General features: G+C 46.1%; 1 protein-coding gene across 3 annotated transcripts in view; it reads left to right on the top strand.

Moving 5' to 3' along the window:
- The window catches only part of IQCA1 (IQ motif containing with AAA domain 1), a 146,307-nt gene that overhangs the window by 70,095 nt on the left and 56,574 nt on the right, over window positions 1–19,638 (top strand). For all 3 annotated transcript variants that reach the window (XM_049101295.1, XM_025463554.3, XM_025463556.3), the window contains 4 exons: window positions 3,078–3,206; window positions 9,879–9,954; window positions 16,852–16,958; window positions 17,130–17,228. In XM_049101295.1, coding sequence (XP_048957252.1) covers window positions 3,078–3,206; window positions 9,879–9,954; window positions 16,852–16,958; window positions 17,130–17,228 — 411 coding nt within the window. The remainder of the gene's footprint in view (window positions 1–3,077; window positions 3,207–9,878; window positions 9,955–16,851; window positions 16,959–17,129; window positions 17,229–19,638) is intronic.

Here is a 19,638-nt window from a genome sequence, read left to right as displayed (position 1 = left end):
ATGTAAAATATGCCACAATAAAATTATAATAAATCATTATGAAAGAAGAGAGGTGGTGGGCCAGATTTGGCCTTCAGCCCCCACAGTTTATTGAAAATATGGTGGCTGGTTTAATAGGGCAATATAGTGCACTTCTCACTTTGGGAGGTTTTGCTATAGCTGAAGAGCATGAGCAAAGTTAATTCAGCACTGGCATCTAAAAAAAGAAAAAGAACTAAAACAACCACAGTGACATACCATTTCTTCAGCCGTTCCGTTGGCAAACATCACACACTGTGTCACCCTGTGTCAGAGCATATGGGGAAACAAGCACTCGCCCGCATGGCTGGTGAAAGTGTAAACTGGCACAGCCCAGTGGAGGCAGTTTGACAGTATTACAGCTGCACATACCCTCGGTCCAGCAGTTCTCCTCTTAGGAATTTATCCTGCAGATATGCTCACATACCTGCAAAGTGATTTTTGCATGCATTTCTTTGTGCAGCATGATTAGTAACAGCAGACGATTGGAAACAACCTAATTCCACCGGTAGGAGAATGGCCAGATAATCTACGGGACACCCGTAAAAACAGAACAAGGAAGCCCTTTAGGTACTGCTATGACAAGTGGCCAGGGACATTATTAAGAGGAAAATACACAACAAGGGCAATGTGTACGATACACTGACATGGGTATAAAATGACCAATCGATGGTTACATCATGTATTTGTATGCATGCATGTGCACATATTTGTGTGCTTTGGAAGATTTTGCTAGAGTTGAAAATCAAGAGCAAAACAAATTCAACACTGGCCTAAAAAAAAAAGAGACAAACTCCACACACTATTTTCAAGTGTGTGAATAGCAAGCATAACACATCGGAGAGTGTGTGTGTGTGCGTGTGCAGTACACGTATATTTGCATATAACTATATTAAATATCTCTGGAAGCACCTCCAAGGTATTGAAGCTCCTTTAGAAAGCAGATCTTGCTGGTGGGCTCACAGCATGGGAGCAGAACATTTCACGACACGCTCTTTTGTAAGTTTTGAATTTGTGGATCAGGTGAATATATTTATCAAAGTCTTAGTAAACTAAGTCAGGATATAGAGGAAATAAGTAATACAATGGAGAAGGCTTTAAAAGATATGCTGAATTGTGCCACAAATGAGGATTCCTTTTTTTTGTGTAGCTGCTCACATTTTATGCATCAGGTCATTTTTTAAAAATTGTCTGTATATTTTTCTGAAAGCTTCCAAACATCCGAAGGGCCAAAAAAAAAAAAAAATGTTCATGCTCCCTACATGCTCCAAACATAAAAGTCCTGAGTAGCCCCAGTTTGGTTCTGAGTTGAAGTGAGCTTGATCCCCAAGGAAAACACTGCCACTTGAACAAGGGACTTTTAATTCCATCTAAAGACACGCTTTTTATTACCAAATAATGTACGCAACACATACGTCACTTCTTACCCTCGCCAGCACCCTCTCTGTGCCTCACCCCACCGAGAGCTTCACTGGAGCCTTGGGATGGGTTGGCCTCTGGACAGTGGAAAGGAGACACATGACTAATGACTAGAGTGTTGTTTTTAAGCCCAGATGGGACCAGAATATCCTGCTCTTGTTCACAGTAAAGCTATCTGTTATATTTTTTAAAGTGCGAACTAAGCTCCTAAGAACAACATAGGTATAAATATAAAAAAATGTAATACTAGAAAATAAACGTCTGCGCGGTAGTAAATCACTAATAAGCCGTAACAAGTAGACTTGACCCCAGGAGGGTGGTTAGTTCGACGTAGTAAAGGTGAAAGGATACTAGCCCTTTTGTTTCATTGCATACTCTGCTCTCCAGAGATTACCACTGAATTTGGTGTTTGTCATTCCTTCATATTTCTTTGTTCTTTGATTACATATGTATCCTGAAACCGTAGAGGGTAATTTTTCTATTTAACTGTATGTATCTTGTACGATAGGATAAATTTACGTGTGTCATTCCGCATCTTGCATCTTTTCTTTCTCCGTTGTGAAGGTCATCCTGGCTAGCACCTGTTCGAATCCCAGTTCAGCATTGGCCAGTTGTGTGTCCTGGGCCACATGGCTGACGTCTCTGTGCCCCCTTCTCTTATCGATAAAACGGGCTGGTATCAGCTCCCATCCGTAGGCCGCATTTAGCAGTAGATGAGTTCATCTTTAGTACCGTGCTGGGCTTACCGTAAGTCCAATGGATGGAAGCACTGACTTGATTTTAGGAAATGAAACTAGGAAACTAGAACCCAGAGAAGTTATGCTACTTGTCTTGGTCACATGACCGGTGATGGGCAGAGCCCCGGGGTCTAACAAGAAATGGGTCCCATCACCGTCACCCTCATATCTCCCAGAAGTCGTGGCTCCCCACCACAGCAAATGGGAGCTCAGCAAACATCCTTGTACAGAACAGATCATATGGTTTTTCATTATATGGTTTTCATTATATGGTTTTACTAATTCTCCAGTGATGCTGATCCGATATGAACCAGGTATTTCTTAAGAAATATTTAAAATTTGGGGAGCATAAGTGGGATTTTGTCACTGCAGGACATACAGATTTAATCACAGGTGAAAGGAAGCAACCCTGAGAAGAGATGCATGATCATTTACGGGAAAGCAAAGTTACTGTAAGATCAACTGTCACGCAGAGTCCAGGCAGGAGTCACAAGGTGTCCTCAGCTCCTCTGGGGAAGAGGCGTGGGCAGGCCTGGCACACAGGCTGCGGCAGAGACACCAAGGAAGCCATGACCTCCCTCATGTTTATATTCATAGGAGCCCTGGGGACCAGAGCAGCTCTGAATTGGGGGGCAGAGGGGGCTGGGTTCAGAAATGTCCAACCTCCCTCAGCCTCCCCATCATCTGCCCCCACCCCGAGATCTGACTGCGGCCTCACTGTTGAATCCAACCAGAGGCAGGTGGCAGGAGGTGATGTCCCCAGAAGGGTCGGCCTCAGACCCAGAGCAGGGCAGGGAGGGAGCAAGGACAGGTCAGCACAAATACGTCCTCCAGACAGAAAAGGGGTCCTCATCTTGATAGGGGTCCATGAAAGTGAGAAGTTGATTTTGTATTTCTTGCCAGGTCACTGAAGATATTATTGCAACCCAAGAAGAGGAGGAGAAAAACAAAAAGAAAAAGAAGAAGAAGGCAAAGAAACCCAAGAAACCTAAAAAAGAAAAGGAAAAGAAAGAGACAAAGGAAAAAAACAAGGTAAGGGATTTGGAATTTTAAAAGAAATTTTTTTTTCTTTTAGGTGGATTTCTTGCTTTCAATCAATGCCATCGCCTCAAATCTCCTGAGATTGCAGTCATTTGTTTCCTAGGAAACCGTTCTACCAACTGTTATTCAATATTTTTTTATGTTCCTCGATAACTGGTCATCCTCTTCTCTGTGACTTATAATAAATACCTATTAGCATAAAGGTGGTTTTCGTGACTTCGATACTTTATGCATTTATTCACATATGGGATAGCTTTGAATTTTTATTCCTCAAAATAAATGATCCCCCTCTTCTTTCCTCAAGGGTAGAGATCAGAAAAAATGCTCGCAAACCAGGTGACCACTACAAAGTCAACATAATCTTAACTACTTTAACCAAAATGTGTTTGTTCAAGTTTATCACTTTTTGTTGACATATTGGATGTATTTTAATGGAAGTTTTTGTTTCTTACTACCCAAAGGATAAAAGGATATCAGATTTCAAAGAGTGTCACTTTGGGCCAGGCCTCCCCTCCTGCAGTCGGGAGAGGATGAGGCGGTGGGTTTACCAGGTGCTGCTGTCACGGGGCAGGAACTGGAGGAGTCTTCCTCCAAGCTCGTGGACAGGTGCGCGCTCCCTGGACAGCGTTCTCTCAGCAGAAACTCCTCCATGGGAGATGGCTGGAAGCTCGCATCACCCTAAAGCATGATCATGTTTCAAGAGGCATTTCTGCACAGACGGATCCTCCTTCACAGCTGACCAGAACTCTGACCTGAATCGACTCGGAAGAATGGATCCTTAAGGGGTATGTCCGTGTGTGACTCTGTCCAGAGGCAGAGATCCATCTCTTGCTCAGGCCGTGGCAGTCACACTCCTCGTGTTCCAAGAGGTGCGTCCGGGAGAGAAACGAGACAGGCTGTGTCATCAAAGACAAGCGACTGGACCAAGGAGTCAGGAAATTGTGAGCAGGGGAGAAAGGAGGATGGTGGATATACAATGGCAACACCCAAACTCCACAGAAATGCAACATTTTGCTTTTATGAAAGCCAACATTTTGTGATGAAAGCCAACATTTTGCTAAAAATCTCTTGCATGAGGGCACCTGGGTGGCTCAGTTGGTTGAACATCCGACTCTTGATAATGGGCCAGGTCATGATCTCAGGGTCCTGGGATGGAGCTCCAAGTCGGGCTCCGTGCTCAGCCTGGAATCTGCTTCTCCCTCTCCCTCTGCTCCTCCCCACCCCCTCTAAAATAAATACATAAAATCTTTAAAAAAAAATCCCTTGCACTATTGCAGGCACCCAGCTGGAGGCAACTGCCCCTTTTGCAAGGCTCACCTCCTGCACCATGATAAGCAGAAATCTTCCAACTTCCCCCACCTGTCTTTGTCCCTTTCCTTAACCATGTACCATTGCTGTGAACAAAAGAAGAGAGACCTCTTACTGCTCGCTCTGGACACAACCCACTCCACGGTAGTCCCCAGCTACCCAGTGTGTCATGCTGACCCCTCACCTAATTCCTCCCCAGGAATTGTTCCGGGTCTAAAGGAGCCGCTCCATGCAAAGTCCCAGCACCCTGCCCAGGGAACTGCATCCAGGGATAGCCATGTTTGGGTACAAAGACCCAGTCCCCTCATGGGACATCTCTGAATGGTTCTTCTAGGTCCTGGGCTCCCCGTGGGGTCAGCTGACAGCTCACATCCAGTCATATCACATCTCAGTTGCATCAACTTCTCTGTCCGGTGCTGCTTGTCTCCCTTCTTCCCTGTGGGTGGTGTTCCCAGTAAACCACCTGCACAGCCTCCATCTGAGCATTTCCAGGGAATCCAGCCCATGAGGCCACCTGTTGCCCGACTGCTGGCCCCAATGCTTCTAACTTGTTGCAGAAAAAAATAAGACGGGAGCTTACCTGATACGGTTAATTTTTAAAGCCCTCCTCTCACTTTGCAAGATAATTTTGAAGCAGTGCCTAAGAATAAGGACAATTGGAAGAATTTCAATTTTATTCTAAGCATTCTCTTCCACTAAATATGCATTAGGGAGTTTGACACTTGCTAATTAAAAATTCACTGTTAATGAAGCTTGTTCCATAAAAAATCTGAAATTATCAGCTACACAATCTGGTCTTTGTTGAGTGAAGGTATTTTATTAACTAGCTATTAAAGAGTCATTTAATGATGAACAGTTTGGGACAAAAAGCAAAGTTTGAGTGTATCAGCATTTATGAAGTAGTTGCAAATGAAGGATTAAATCCTTCAGAGTTACTTAGAACTGAATTTATTCATGAAAAGTACAAGTCTACACGGTGATAACATAATCAATGAAAGAATAAATGGTAATCGCTAATGAAAATTGATATCATCACATTATGTTCCTACTCATTACTTAGAGGTCAGATCATCTTTTCTGTTGACTTTTTAAAGTCTTACTCTAGAAGCAATCCCAAAGCCTCCAGAAGCATTCGTGAGATGAGCTATTCAAATCCTTGTATGAGAATTGCTATTTGACCAGAAGAAAAAGTCATCTATTATTCACCCTGGTTAAAGGGTAATGCAGGGGAGACAGAAAACTAGTTTTGTTTAGCTTGCATAGATACTGACCCAACCCCAACCCTATTTCCCACTGGTGGCATAGCTGGGAGGTTATCCTTCAGGTATTTTTATAAACTTGGTCATTTCTCAATTGCCAGTGCATATATAGTCAGAAAACTTGGGAAAGACCTCATATTAACAAAAAACTGAGGATTCTCTGGATATTTCCACTCACCTCCATAAATGGAAAATAGACGCTTGTTAAACTATCACCCAAGTACAAGCTTCATCAATCCGCAAGATGGCTACAAGTGAGCATAAGTGGCCGAAGACAAGGCGTCGACAAGGGTCAGGCAGTGAGGGGATCAGAAGGCTGGACGGGGACCGGGGACTCCAGGCAGTATTCCAGGCAATGGGTGAGCCAGAGAACCATAGGACCATGTCAGGGCAGGGATAACAGAGGCCAGGGAGGGTGTGTGGTGTGGGGCTGGGAAAGAAAGCTTGGAGCAGCCATGGATGGGGCCTTTGGGTGCTGTGCAGAACCTTCCAGAGAAGACAAGAGTCATCCTGGGGGTAGTGACTTGAGCAGACCTGAGTTGTGTGAGTTGTAGTCTAAGGCCTGTGGTTTGTGGCCAACGTTGGGATGGTCCGTGGGTGAGGAAGTGACCGAGGCAGGGAGACAGGTCCAGGTGGTGACCACCATGAGACAGGAGGCAGGCTCAGTGCAAGCCCAGGGCCCACACAAGGACAAGTGTGGGCCAGGGGTCGGAGCACCTCAGAAGTCTGCATCTTTCCACATGGGAGGACGCATTGAAAACCAAACATCATTCACAAGGTGGAGAGCGAAGCAACTGAGTTCTGTTTCCCTCGATTTTTTCTGAAAGTAATGAAGAAGGAAAGGTACATCCAGCTGGTGATGCGAAGATCTGGGCTTATAGTCACCAACACCCGTCCCTGGCTCACAAAGACCCACCGTCACCCTTTTAAGATTGCTTCTCTTCACACTTCGACCCTTGCCTGGGGTCACCTCTATCAGCATAAATGTGTGTCAGAGTGACCTGCCCAAAGCACCTCTCTAGTGCAGCGGGCACGAGCCCCCCTTAGACACTCTGTTATTCAGAATTATGAGAATCAGTGAGTACCCCTGGGTGTCTTGAGACGTTTGAACCTGGAGATGCCTGGGATGAAGTTTAGGGGTGAGAATTTGTAAGTTTTGCAGTCCCTGCTTGGATTTCCAATCTTCGGTGGGGCTGGCAGCCTGAGAAAAGAAAGGGCTGTTATGGTGGGTCTCCATAATCGTGCACAACATTTTAAAATAAAATAACTGTGGGAGCACCTGGGGGCTCAGTTGGTTAAGCGTCAGACTCTTGATTTCAGCTCAGGTCATGATCTCAGGGTCTTGGGATCAAGCCTCATGTCGGGCCCTGCACTGAGTGGAGTGATTCTCTCTCTCTCTCTCTCTCTCTCTCTCTCTGTCTCTCTGTCTCTCTGTCTCTCTCTCTCTCTCCTTCCCTCCCTCCCTCCCCGCCCCTACTCACATGCACTCATGCTGTCTCTCTTAATTAACTAATTAATTAACTGTGGCTGGTAATCTTACATTCATTTGACCATTTCATCAAAAATTTTGCAAACAATTTAACATTGAAAGCATGAAAGTTTTCAATTTTGTATCTGGATCCATCTGGAGACCTCTATTCTGAGATGCTGAAGGAGAAAAGCAAAGAGATTGGTCTAGGTGTTTTCACCTCACCAGAGCTAGTAAAGGAAAAACATAGAAACACCCTAAACACTTTCAAAGATGAGCTTCCAGGGACACCTGGGTGGCTCAGTGGTTGAGCATCTGCCTTCAGCTCAGGTCGTGATCCCGGGGTCTTGGGATTCAGTCCCACATCAGGCTCCCTGCGTGGAGCCTGCTTCTCCGTCTGCCTGTGTCTCTGCCTCTCTCTGTGTCTCTCATGAATAAATAATTAAAATCTTTTTTTAAATAATAAAGATGAGCTTCCAAAAATTAATCATTTCATCCCCTAGATGAGAAAATGAACATCTACCTGTACCTTATATAAAAATTCTCTCACCATGGATCATGGACTTACATGTAAAACTATAAAACTTTTAGGGAAAAACATCTTCAGGATCAAGGGCTCAGCAAACAATTCTTACACTTGACACCAGAAGCATCCATAAAAGGAAAGAGTGATAAATTGGACTTCATCACAATAAAAATTAAAAAAAAAAACCTTATACTCTGGGAAGAGGATGAAAAGACCAGATACAAACTGAAAGAAAATATTTGCAAGCTATAGATGTGACAAACGACTTGCATCTAGAATATATGAAGAATTCTCGAAATTTAACAGTAAAAAAAAATTCATCTTTCTTTTGGATCTTTGGTTTGCAAACCATCTCTAAAAGATAAGGACATCCTCTGTTAAGAATATGTGATGGTTACCCTACAACCCAGCAATTGCACTGCTGGGTATTTACCCCAAAGATACCGATGTAGTGAAACACCAGGACACCTGCACCCCAATGTTCACAGCAACAATGTCCACAAGAGCGAAACTGGAAGGAGCCGATGTCCTTCGATGACTGGACAAAGAAGATGTGGTCTGTATACACAAAGGGATATTTCTCAGCCCTCAGAAGAGATGCATACTCACATTTGCTTCGACATGGATGGAACTGGAGGGTATTATGCTGAGTGAAGTAAGTCAATCGGAGAAGGACATTATATGGTTTCACTCATACAGGGAATATAAGAAATAGTGAAAAGGACCACAAGGGAAAGGAGGAAACTGAGTGGGAAAAATTAGAGAAGGAGACAAACCATGGGAGACCCCTAATTCTGAGAAACACACAAAGGGTTGCAGAAGGGGAGGTGGGTGAGGGGATGGCGTGACTGGGTGACGGGCACTGAGGAGGGCACTTGATGGGATGAGCACTGGGTGTTATACTATATGTTGGCAAATTGAATTTAAATTAAAAAAGAATATGTGATAGAGGGGCGCCTGGGTGGCTCAGTTAAGTGTCTGCCTTCAGCTCAGGTTATGATCTCAGTCAGGGTCCTGGGATCGAGCCCTGAATCAGCCTGCTTCTCCCTCTCCCTGCCTCTTCCCCCTGTTTGTTCTCTCTCTCTCTCTCCCCGTCAAACAAATAAACAAAATCATTTAAATATATATATATGCTAGAGAAGAAAGCTAGCGTCAGGAGGACATTCTCTGCCAGCCAAGAGCCATCTCTGCAAATGTGCTTTCGGTATCAAAGTCACAGCCCTTGTCTGACAGTCGCTTTAGGAGCCAGAAGAGGAGCCCCATGCGATCCATCCTTGCACCTCTTTTCTCTTTGTTGTTTTTCAAGCCATGTGTTGAACCACTTGGGCCTATTTTAGGTGGATTGTCTCTGTCCGGAACTCGTGATCATGTGAATCCTAAAGTCTTCTCTACGTCCACCTAATGTCGTGCTAAATCCTGGCAAGAGCCTGGCACCCAGATCCAGCACCACGAGCTGTAAAAGGTGCCGTTTGTCTGCAGCGCCACCCAGCCTTTCCGTGACCCCCACGCCTCCCCTCCCGCCGCCTGGCCCACGGAGGTGCTGCTCCACGCTGGATCACTGAGCCAACCACGTTCTCATACCATCTTAGGGGGTTTGCAAACTAAACTTTGTACCACTTCACAAAGAGGGAGAAGCACGCGTTGCGGATTTCCAGAGGCTGTTCTCAGGAATGAGGCCATCATCGTAGACACGTCCTCTCCTCCAGCCTCTTCTGACATTCCAGCCAGCTTGACGTCCCTACAAGGACTCAGGCTGGGATCAGCTTCCAGAGCTAAGAAGGAACCCGATTGTCAGACAAGCCCAACGTGTGGGGTACCCCCGGAGAGGCAACTGAAACGGGGGTGCCACAGTGAACCTGCAGGCAAGGCTGAATTTCTAGAACCATCCATGCCCTGGATGGTGGACACAACGCTCCCTGCTCAGACTGGCCAGCAGGGAATCTGCCCGGGTGGGTGGCCAGGGGCTGGACCTTTGCTCATAAGCCAGAAAGAGCACGTGTGCCTTGGCACAGCCCAGGCATGAGGATGTGTGCGTCTCGTAACTGTCGCATCCGGGTCAAAGTAGGCCTGTAATCAACAAAAATATCATTTTTCCTCAACAGGAAGAAGATGAGGGATGGAAAATGTCACCGAGTGTGTTCCTTCCCATGATGGAGGAAGGAAACAACGTGTACAAAGGTTGGTGCAGGAGAATATGGGAAGGCAATGGGTTACCCGTCCGCCCAGGGTGACCCCTGGCCCGAGCACCCGGCCTGTGCGGGGAAGAATTAGGTGCTCAGCCAGGAGAGGCTGCAAACGTGCAGCTCATCGCCAGCACCTTCTGTCCGTCTCTATTTTAAAATTCCTTTGAGTCGCCGAAAGGCACAGAATCAGTAAAAAAAAAGCCAGATATGAATAGTACGAGGACGTGATCTAAACCTCCATTCTGTTTTTGAACCCCTAGGACCTCAGCTGAACATTCTCTTGCTGGGAATGAAAGGGATTGTCCCGGATTGTTTAAATTAATAAATCAATGCCTTATGGACAATGAAATGTTTTAATCCTGTCAGACCAAGACAGGTGTCTGAAAACCCACACATGATTCTTCTGTCCATTGTTCAGCATAATTAGCACCGTGGCTATCATCTGAGTAGAGCTGCAGGTGTAGGCATTGGTCTTTCGGGCATTTCTATTACAATTTACTGGAACAATTGTCCACGTCATCCCAACACAGAATGACCTGCCACGATGACCCTGGTTATCGGTACTCTTCGGTAATCCCTAAAATATGCGATTAGGACGTGGAGTCCGCCTTGCGTATCCTTCCTTCCTAATTCTGGTCTTATCTGGGCAGCAGGCATATTTTTTCATTGACTCATGGTTTTTACCCTAATGAATTGAGCCTCACCCTAAGCAGCAGTATCAGCGTCATTTCAGGTTTGAGATGCTCGCTGTATAAAATGAAAATGTCCACGTGCCACCGAAAATGCTTCCACCAAACACTAGTGGCAAGCGTCCCACCCTGCATGCAGTGCTGAGCTCGGGTGGAAGCCCAGGGGGTAGGTGACCCAGCAGGATTTGGCAACCGCTGTAGTTGGGGGAAAGGTCAAAGCAGTGACCTCCTGTTGTTAGATGCCCAAGACACGCAAGCCTTTGTATTTCTCATGCTCATCTCGTTTGATCTTCAGGACAACTGTGCGGGGCGGGGGGCGGGAGGGAGGGGTGAGTAACAAAACTATACCCCTATGGCAGGTGCTGGTAGAGTATTTTTTTTAACATTTTATTTAAATTCCAAGTTAGTTAACATATTGTGTATTATTAATTTCAGGGGTAGAGTTCAGTGATTCATCAGTTGCTTACGACCCCCAGTGCTCATCCCATCCCGAGCCCTCCTTGGTGCCGGTTCCCCCAGTGACTCCATCCCCCCACCCACCTCCCCTCCAGCGACCCTCCCTTTGTTCCCTAGGGTTAAGAGGCTCTTACAGTTTGTCTCCTTTTCTGCTTTTATCTTATTTAATTTTTCCTTCCCTTCCCCTGTGTTCATGTGTTTTGCTTCTTAAATTCCACGTATGTAAAGTCATATGGCATTTGTCTTTCTCTGACTATTCCACTTAGCATAATACTATCTAGTATCTATATTCCATGATAGATAGATAGATAGATAGATAGATAGATAGATAGATAGACCACATCTTCTTTATCCAGTCATCTGTCAATGGACATCGGGGCTCTTTCCATAGTTTGGCTCTTGTGGACTTTGCTGCTATAAACACTGGGGTGCAGGTGCCCCTTCGAATCACTGCAAACCACAGTGCGGAGCAATCACTGTCAGACACACTCACTCACTGGTGTATTCATTCAACCACCATTGTGTCCAGTACACCAGGCGTAAGGCTACTGTGGGGATACCAAGGTGGCACGTGCCATCAACATGCTTACAACATACTGGGCGTGGTGGAGGTGGATGGCGTGGGGACAGTGGCATAAGTTGAGTGCTTTTGCAAAGTAGGCTGGCAGCAACAACATCCAAGGTCCAGCTAGGAACCACATGCATCACACTGTAGGGTCATGGGCATGCCATGGATGCTACTAGAACTCAAGTATGTCTGCAACAAGAAGGGCCCCTTATTCAGACCTGCTTTCTGCCACATTTCTTTTGGTCTTTACGGCCACCGCATGGCTTCATATTCTACTGGTCTATCACCAGCTTCCCAGGTTTGCACCTTCGAACCCATCAGGTCATTTGCCAGCTCATGTTCTGCTGAAGTCCTCCCTCCTGGAGCCCTATCACCTGTCATCCCTGGGCCTTCCTTCATCCTTCCTGATTGTCAGTCCTTCATTTTGGTGGAGCCCGTCCTCCCCCAAGGTGTCCTGAGAAAGAGCTACCGCAGGGGAGCTCTAGACGCCAACACACTTAAATATGGTCTCAGGCTTATACTCAGGTCATAGTTTCCTTCGGCATTTGGAAGGCCTGGCTCTCTTCTCTGAAATTACTATCAGGAGAGAATAAGGGGAAAGACAGGAAAAGCCCTCCTCTGCCATAACAGGGAGTCAGATGCTCACGTCTCAAACTCATAAATCAAGAAGTAGCAGTATGGCCGCATGACGAGCATGGAACAAGAGACAAGCAGCTCGAGGAGCGCTCGGGAAGCTAGACGGCTTCACACCCACCTCCCATGGGTGTCCTGTTCCACCAGCGAGCCAGGCACTCTCACCTCAGGGACCTGGTGCTGTCTGTTCCCCCTGCCTGGAGTACTGGTCCCTGCAGGCCTTCCCTGAGACCCTTGTGGGCTCACAGTCTCCAGCCTCACTCTGTGCCCACCCTGTTTTACTTACCTCGGTCTGCAGGGGATGTGAGTGTTCCCAAGGGATTGCCAGGGATTGCCAGGTCCCAGAAGGCAGCGCCTCGCACTGTCTGCCCAATCTGATAGCAGCACCTGCCCTATAATCAGGCTCAGTCAAGTCATGAACTAAGTAACTTATGAATGAATCAGATTTGCAGATAACTCTGAAACCATTCCATGAAATTTTATTTTAAGAGTTTTATTTATTTATTTATGAGAGACACACGAAGAGAAGCAGAGACACAGGCAGAGGGAGAAGCAGGCTCCATGCAGGGACCCTGATGCGGGACTCGATCCCAGGACCCCAGGATCACGCCCTGAGTCAAAGACAGACGCTCAACCGCTGAGCCACCCAGGCGTCCCTCCATGCAATTTTAAATGAATGAATGAATACAGGAATGAATGCCATTGGGCAATTTCACTGCAAGGCAGAGTTAGACAGTTATGCTATAATCCTTTCCATATTCTCCAACTTTGTCTAAAACAATGTGCATGTATTATTTTGGTAAAAACAAAAACTAACTTGGGGGAAATCTAATGTTCCCGTGGGAAGCCGAGTCTTGCAACCTGCTGATCCACTCAGGAAAGCTCTTGAGACTTTCCACACCGTCTGTGTAATATGTTTCCATTACGCTGTTTGTATAATATCTGTTTCCATAAAGCCTAAAAAAAAAAAAAAAAAAAAACAAGCAGTGGTCATTTGGGAGCAGAAATCGTGAAGTGCCATTTCCCTAGCTGGATTTGTAGCGTTTCCTGTGTTATCTTGCCAGGTTTCTGGTAATTTAAAGAAATTAAATGTCTTCATCTTAGCATTTTTTTTTCCTCAAAAATCCAAGGTTTTCCTTTTCAAATAAAACATTAGCATTTTAATCACTGCCCCCCCCCCCCACGTGAGAAACTGCCCCAGCCTGCTTTTCACATTCTCGGGATGAAAGCTTGTGGGGCAGTTGTTGTGCTTTGAGGGCCCTGAAAAGCTTCCTGCATTTGTAAATGTCCATGAAATTCTTGAAGGGATTGAGAGGTGCCCTGTGCAAAAGTGTCATGAGAAAAGCAAAGTTTCCTCGCAAAACCAAGACCATTCAAATGGCGGGAGAGGGGAAATCAGCAAAGGCCACCAAGCACTGCTTTATTCGCGGGACACAGTTACAACTCCAGAATGAGAATGTGTTACGAGGTGCCATTGCTTTTACATAAATAATCGCCTCGTGTTCCTTTCTGTTAAATATTCTGTGTCCCTTTCTTTAGGAAATGCACTGTTTCCAGATTTTAGTAAGTCTGTCTGGTGAAAAAGCAAAGGAGCTCCCTTGCAACAGCAAAGGATATTTTTTGCTTTAAAATATCTTAATAAAAACAGGTGAGTTTTGCTGTTGGAGATAGAATGATCGTTGCAAGGGGGAAGCCTGCTAGACAAGAGTGATCAGTAAATGGCACCTTTTAGAGACATTTAAACACTCCGTAGTATTTTCAAGGGAGAGAGTTTACAGCTTCAAACACATACGGAAAAGCATTATTTATACATGTTAAAGTTTTCCACAATTTAAGCTCGTGTGCTTTTCAGCAAATGAACTGAGAAAGAACAATTACCCTCAAATGAGTGAAGTGCAAATTCGCTCTTCCTTGGGTGTACACGCACCTTACACAGCGACCGCAAAATCCACCTGCCAAGGCGGGGTGGTTCGGGGCCAAGATAAACTTTCAAATAATGACTTAACACGTGTTTTATGTCAGTGGGCTGGTGTAGACAATTTGTGCAACGCCTAGTTTTCATTCCCTGACTCGAAAACACAGGATAGGCCTCTCTGGCTGGCACTCAGTCATGGGAGTGATCGTTTAAAATAATAAAAATTCAGGTCCTAGCTTTCTGGCAATTACCTGTGTGCCCACTCCTGCCACGAGTGGCCTTCATCAGTCTGATCACCTGCCCCGCCCAGGTGATGACATCCTCACCTCTAGGGTCATCTCCGACAGGCAGGCACCCAGGAGAGGTCAGCAAGAGAGACCAGAGGTGCCACATCCACTCCCAGCCCCATCATCCGTCGCCATCATCTCTGCCCCAGGGGCAGGGTCACCTGTCACGTGGCCACCCCAATGGGGAAAGCCACATGGGTGAATTGGCTCTATGAAAATTGTACCATGTTTGTGACTTGTTTCCTGTCTATTTCTTATAAGTCTACAGTGGCCACCCCAAGAGAAACTGGCGTCCTTTGATAATCCTCGTTTTCCAAAATCTGTTCCCCCAGACTTGCGTCACCATAGGCTGTGACCATGGCAGAGACCCTGGCTAGCCAGCCCCTGGCACAGCCCTGCCCAGCCACACCCCCTCAGTTCTCCAGTGTGAAGCCGGGGAAGGCTGAGAGCCCTCGCTGGACCTGGATTCCAGACAGACTCTATTCTGGCCAACATCCCATCCCATAGGGAGTGAGGTGGGCCTGCCTGACTGTGTGGCAACACCTTGTGGTGACCATTCCCAACTCTGGAGATTTCCATGCCAACCACCAGGAGCATTGTAGGCTCTTCAGCCTGGGGCTCCCACACTTTTGGAGAATTGGAGCTGCATTTCCACATCCCATCTTCCTATAGTTTTCCTGTCCACAGGATCCTGACTGATCACCTTGAGACGACAGCCACTGGCCCTCAGGCATCCATCGCTTCCACTTTGCTTCCACTTTTGCTGTGCCCAGAGCAGACAGGTGTCTGCTCTGGGCACAACTGTCCTGCAGAGTCCCTCTCCCCTGAGGAAGTGGGGATTGTCAGTAAGAAGGATGAAGACCATAAGACCAACAGTCAAAAGCGGTACAACGAGGTTTCCCCCTGGCCCCACCACGGGCTGCGTCCTATGGGCTGGCATCGGATGGCCAAAGACCTGCCCATTGGCCAGCTTTGAGTTGTGCATCAGAATCTCCTTGCTGTGCTGTCCATCTGTCCAGGATCTGCAGCTTTTCCTGGGTCACAGCACATCTTGTCCCTTCTTCATCTCTGGTCCCTCTTGCTGACCTCAGACCCTGGGATTGATTTGGCCCTCCCTTCTCATCTGTTTGCCAAGGCGTCTCTCCAGGAACCTTCTCTACTCTCCGTCTTCACGGTTGACACTCCTTGCTCTCCACAGCTCCCAGACATGTGTTGGTGACTGTGACTGTCCCTCCCTTCTCAGGCAGCTGCATCAGGAGGACTCATTCCTGGCCGGTCTCAGGATCCCCCTGCTGAGCCCATACGGGAGGCCATGGTTGAGAAAGCTCTGCCCATTCACGTGTTCACCTGCCCCCAGCTGCACCTTCTTCCCAGGTGTTAGCCTCTGCCTCAGACAGGTGTTGAAGGTTGAGGAGCCGCTACCCGGCCCCCACGGCCCTCAGTTGCCTCCCCTAGTTGAAGGGCATTGCTATCCTAAGGATGAGCTCCCAGGGAAGTGGCCAAGCCGGGTGGTGGTTGCACGTTGAGTTCTGGCAAGTTCCTCCCGTTGTGAACACAGATTCTGGGAAAACGTCTCATTTCCCAGATGGACAAGTCTCATTTTGCACAGGACACCACCCCATGTCCCAGTGCCAGGATCCAGCTGATCTGTACCTTGGCACGCATTTGGAATTCCCCTCTGAGAAATGAACTTTAGTTCCGTTTATTCCAGCGACACAGAATTATCCTTATTTCCTCTAAGGTCACATTTCTCTAACCATTCTCCTAACTGCCAGGCCAAGGCAAAAAGGGAAATGGAAAACATGTATGATTTCAAACACATCCAAAAAGTAATTCAAAAATATAGCTGTCAGGGGAACGTCAAGGGTACTTGTATGTTCAGTGCTGTCTTTTAACAAGGGGCTGGGGCTAATCACTGGTGGCTTCAGCCAGCAGTAAAATCTTTCCTATTTTAGTGAATCGTTTGAATAATGAAAGTAATATAAAACATATTACAAAAATAGTCATCCCACATTTGTCTAATTATATAATCCCACAATTAATGTATTATTTTTACATGGTTATAATCATTAGAAGAATACTACTCGTGTCATACTTTTTATTTTATGTTTTCACATTAGCAGTTTTCTTTATTTTTTAGGTTATTATGCAAGCACATTTTTCCCATTTGGGAAGTTGAGGGAACAGAACACATGAGTCCCATCACTCTGCCATCAATAAACTCTTGATTATTTTATCCAACCTTGTATTCCATGCAATGCTTTACATTGCAATAACTATTTTCGTTCGTCTTCATGTTGAAAAAAAAATTCATTTTCTTTTTCTCAATCCTTCTGGACCACAGACATGTGGAAGAATAGAGACGAGTCGTGGAATTTCCCGCAGGACTATGACCCGGAACTGATCAAACAGGAGAAGCGAAAGGAACTAGAGTCCGAGATCAGAGTGCAGGTAACACCGCACTTAGATTTGCGCGAAGACAAGTCATCAGTGGCAGCCATTGGGCTTCTTCACCATTTCCCATCAATGATCGGCCTAGATTCTAAGCTATTTTTAAACTTCACAAAGAAAACACAAGGCACACAAAGTCACTCATAAGTGGTGTGTTTTGTACTCTCCTAGGTGGATGAGCTAATGCGACAGGAGCTCAAAAACTTAAAACTGGCTGTGAACAGAGAAAAGGAGTATCCGGTCAAAGTGGGAAAGAAGAAAGGTAAAAAGGTGAGTAGCAAGCCAGCATGGGAGGGATGAGGTAGATGCAGATTTGAATCATGAGCAGGAATGCTGCCCAAGCCCCAGAGTTGAGTCCTGGGTGCTGCCTGGCACACCCAGGTGGATTTGCCTTGTTCCACCATGTAGCCTTCAGGGACATGACCTCATAAATGCAATACATTCACCAGTCTCAGAGTAAACTGCTCACTGCAGATTTGCATTACCCAAACCCCACATGAAGGATGAGGACAATGAGGGGAGCCAGTAATGTACCCAGAATGCCTCCTCTCTCGTCCTGTAGGTAGATCTGTAGAGGAGGCCAGCGGCAATAAGCAAGTTCTTTGTGAGTAGGGAATCAGACAAATTGAATTTTAGATTGCCACCAATCCATCTCAGGGTGTTTTGGGGTAACCATGTAAATCCTGATGTTCAAAGTTCATTTACTAAGGCCCTGTGAGATAATAGAAGATATATATAGGTCCCTGGCTCCGGTTCCTGGCACAGAGCTCCTGAAACCCTTTTAAATCACTAAGTCATGAGAGTAGTTGGAGCATATGTGTTCTAATGAGACAACTCTGGGTGGGCTCCCAGATGGCTCCTGTCTGGGGGCCGGTCACCAGGTAGACCAAGGCATGATTAAAAGCTTCGAATTTCCAACCCCACCCCCAACCCTCCAGAGAGGGGAGAAGGGCTGGGAAGGCAGCTAATAATTGATCGTGCCTGTGTGAGGAAGCCTCCATGAAATCCCAGTAATGTCAGGAGGGTGAACACTTGGATGTTTCAAGAAGGTGGCACAGCCTGACTCCGCAGGAACAGAGGACCCTCCCAGACCTTATCCTAAGGTCTGGCCATCAGTTGTTACCCTTTATCACATCCTTTAATAAACTGGTAAGTGTGAAGTGTTTCCCTCAGTTCTGTGAACCACTGTAAGAAACTAATTGAACTCAAAGAAATGGTTGTGGGAACCTAAGAGTTTTAACCAGATTTTTAACCAGGGACTTGTGTTTGGTGTCTGATGTGGGGGTAGGGGAGCAGTCATGTGGGACTGAGCCCCCAACCTATGGGATCCGATGCTATTTCTAAGTAGATAGTGTCAGAATTGAGTCAAATTGTAGGACTCTCAGCTGGTATTTCTTGGTGGGGGAACCCCCCACGCACACACATACCTGGTGACAGAAGTGTTGTGTATGTGGTATTCACGTGGGAGCAAAGGACACACATAGGAGGAAAGAACTGGTTTTTTCCTAACCTAGGCCCCTACTTCCACTTTCATTCCAGAGCTAGCCCTGCCATTGGGGCCAGAATCATCCAGGAGGAGGCCAGACTTTCCTTCCCTGGCAGGGTCAGCAGGTGCATAAGGCAACCTTTGCCTCTTTGATGGTTTTCTCAAGGTCCTATGGCTGATCAAACCTTCTTGTGGTTCACATAATCTCTTAGAGTTTTTCACACATCCAGCTACATGAGTGTCTAGTTCAGCCAGTCCCTTTAGCATGACGCCATCCTGATCCGTTTTGTATTGACTACAATTTACAGTTTCACAGTTTAACTCTGACTTACCAGTTTGACACCTGAATGTCCTTCAAAGTCCTCCTTGAGGACACATCACTGAAGACTGATGAGGGTCGTCTGTAGGTTATTCTCTCACCAATAGGTCTTATCGGCATGAAGAAGTGATGTTTTGATAATTGAACATGGAATTCAAGCCAAACAAAATGGGAAATGCAGAGAGGAAGTAGCTGTACTTTCTCTGGCTGAAAATAGACTTTTTCCTTTTACCCAACACGTATCATTGTCCAGGCCCAAGATAAGAATTGGCTTCCTCACCCTCCTGCATGACTGCCTCCTCCATTCCTTGTAGTCTGGTATCTGCCCTTTCCATGTCATGGTTCATCATATGTCACAGGGAGGGGTTGCTGTGAATTTCCCTCTTGGAATTAAGCTGGTTTAACATTCAATGGTGTGCTCAGAGTATCCCAATAAATTGATGGTAACTGTGTAACTATGGAGTGCCCCAAATTCCAATCCAATGACTTAGGTGTAAACTTTGGACACATATGTTGGATGTGGTTTTAATTTCAAGGCTGAAACAATTAACTATACCAAGTCTCATCCTCAGGAAGACCATTAGCATAAAGGAAATAGTCAACCCTGAACATAGAAAGAAGAAGAAAAGGGATTCAGAAAAGGGATTCAACCCTGAACATAGAAAGAAGAAGAAAAGGGATTCTGATTAGAATCAGGCAGTATTAATCTGTCAGCACCCAGATAAAATTACTTGATCAGAGACTATCCGCAACCTGAAACTTCCTTTCAAAATACAAACCTATTCTTATCACTACATGCTGAAACCCTTCAATGGCATCTTAATCCTCTAAGAATAGAGATGACAATCTTCAGCCAGGCTTTCTGTCCAACCTGG

The sequence above is a fragment of the Canis lupus genome, chromosome 25 (genome assembly GCF_003254725.2).
Source record: "Canis lupus dingo isolate Sandy chromosome 25, ASM325472v2, whole genome shotgun sequence".
Classification (NCBI taxonomy): domain Eukaryota; kingdom Metazoa; phylum Chordata; class Mammalia; order Carnivora; family Canidae; genus Canis; species Canis lupus.
The sequence above is the reverse complement of the archived record's forward strand: the minus strand, read 5'-3'. Positions and strand labels throughout refer to the sequence as shown.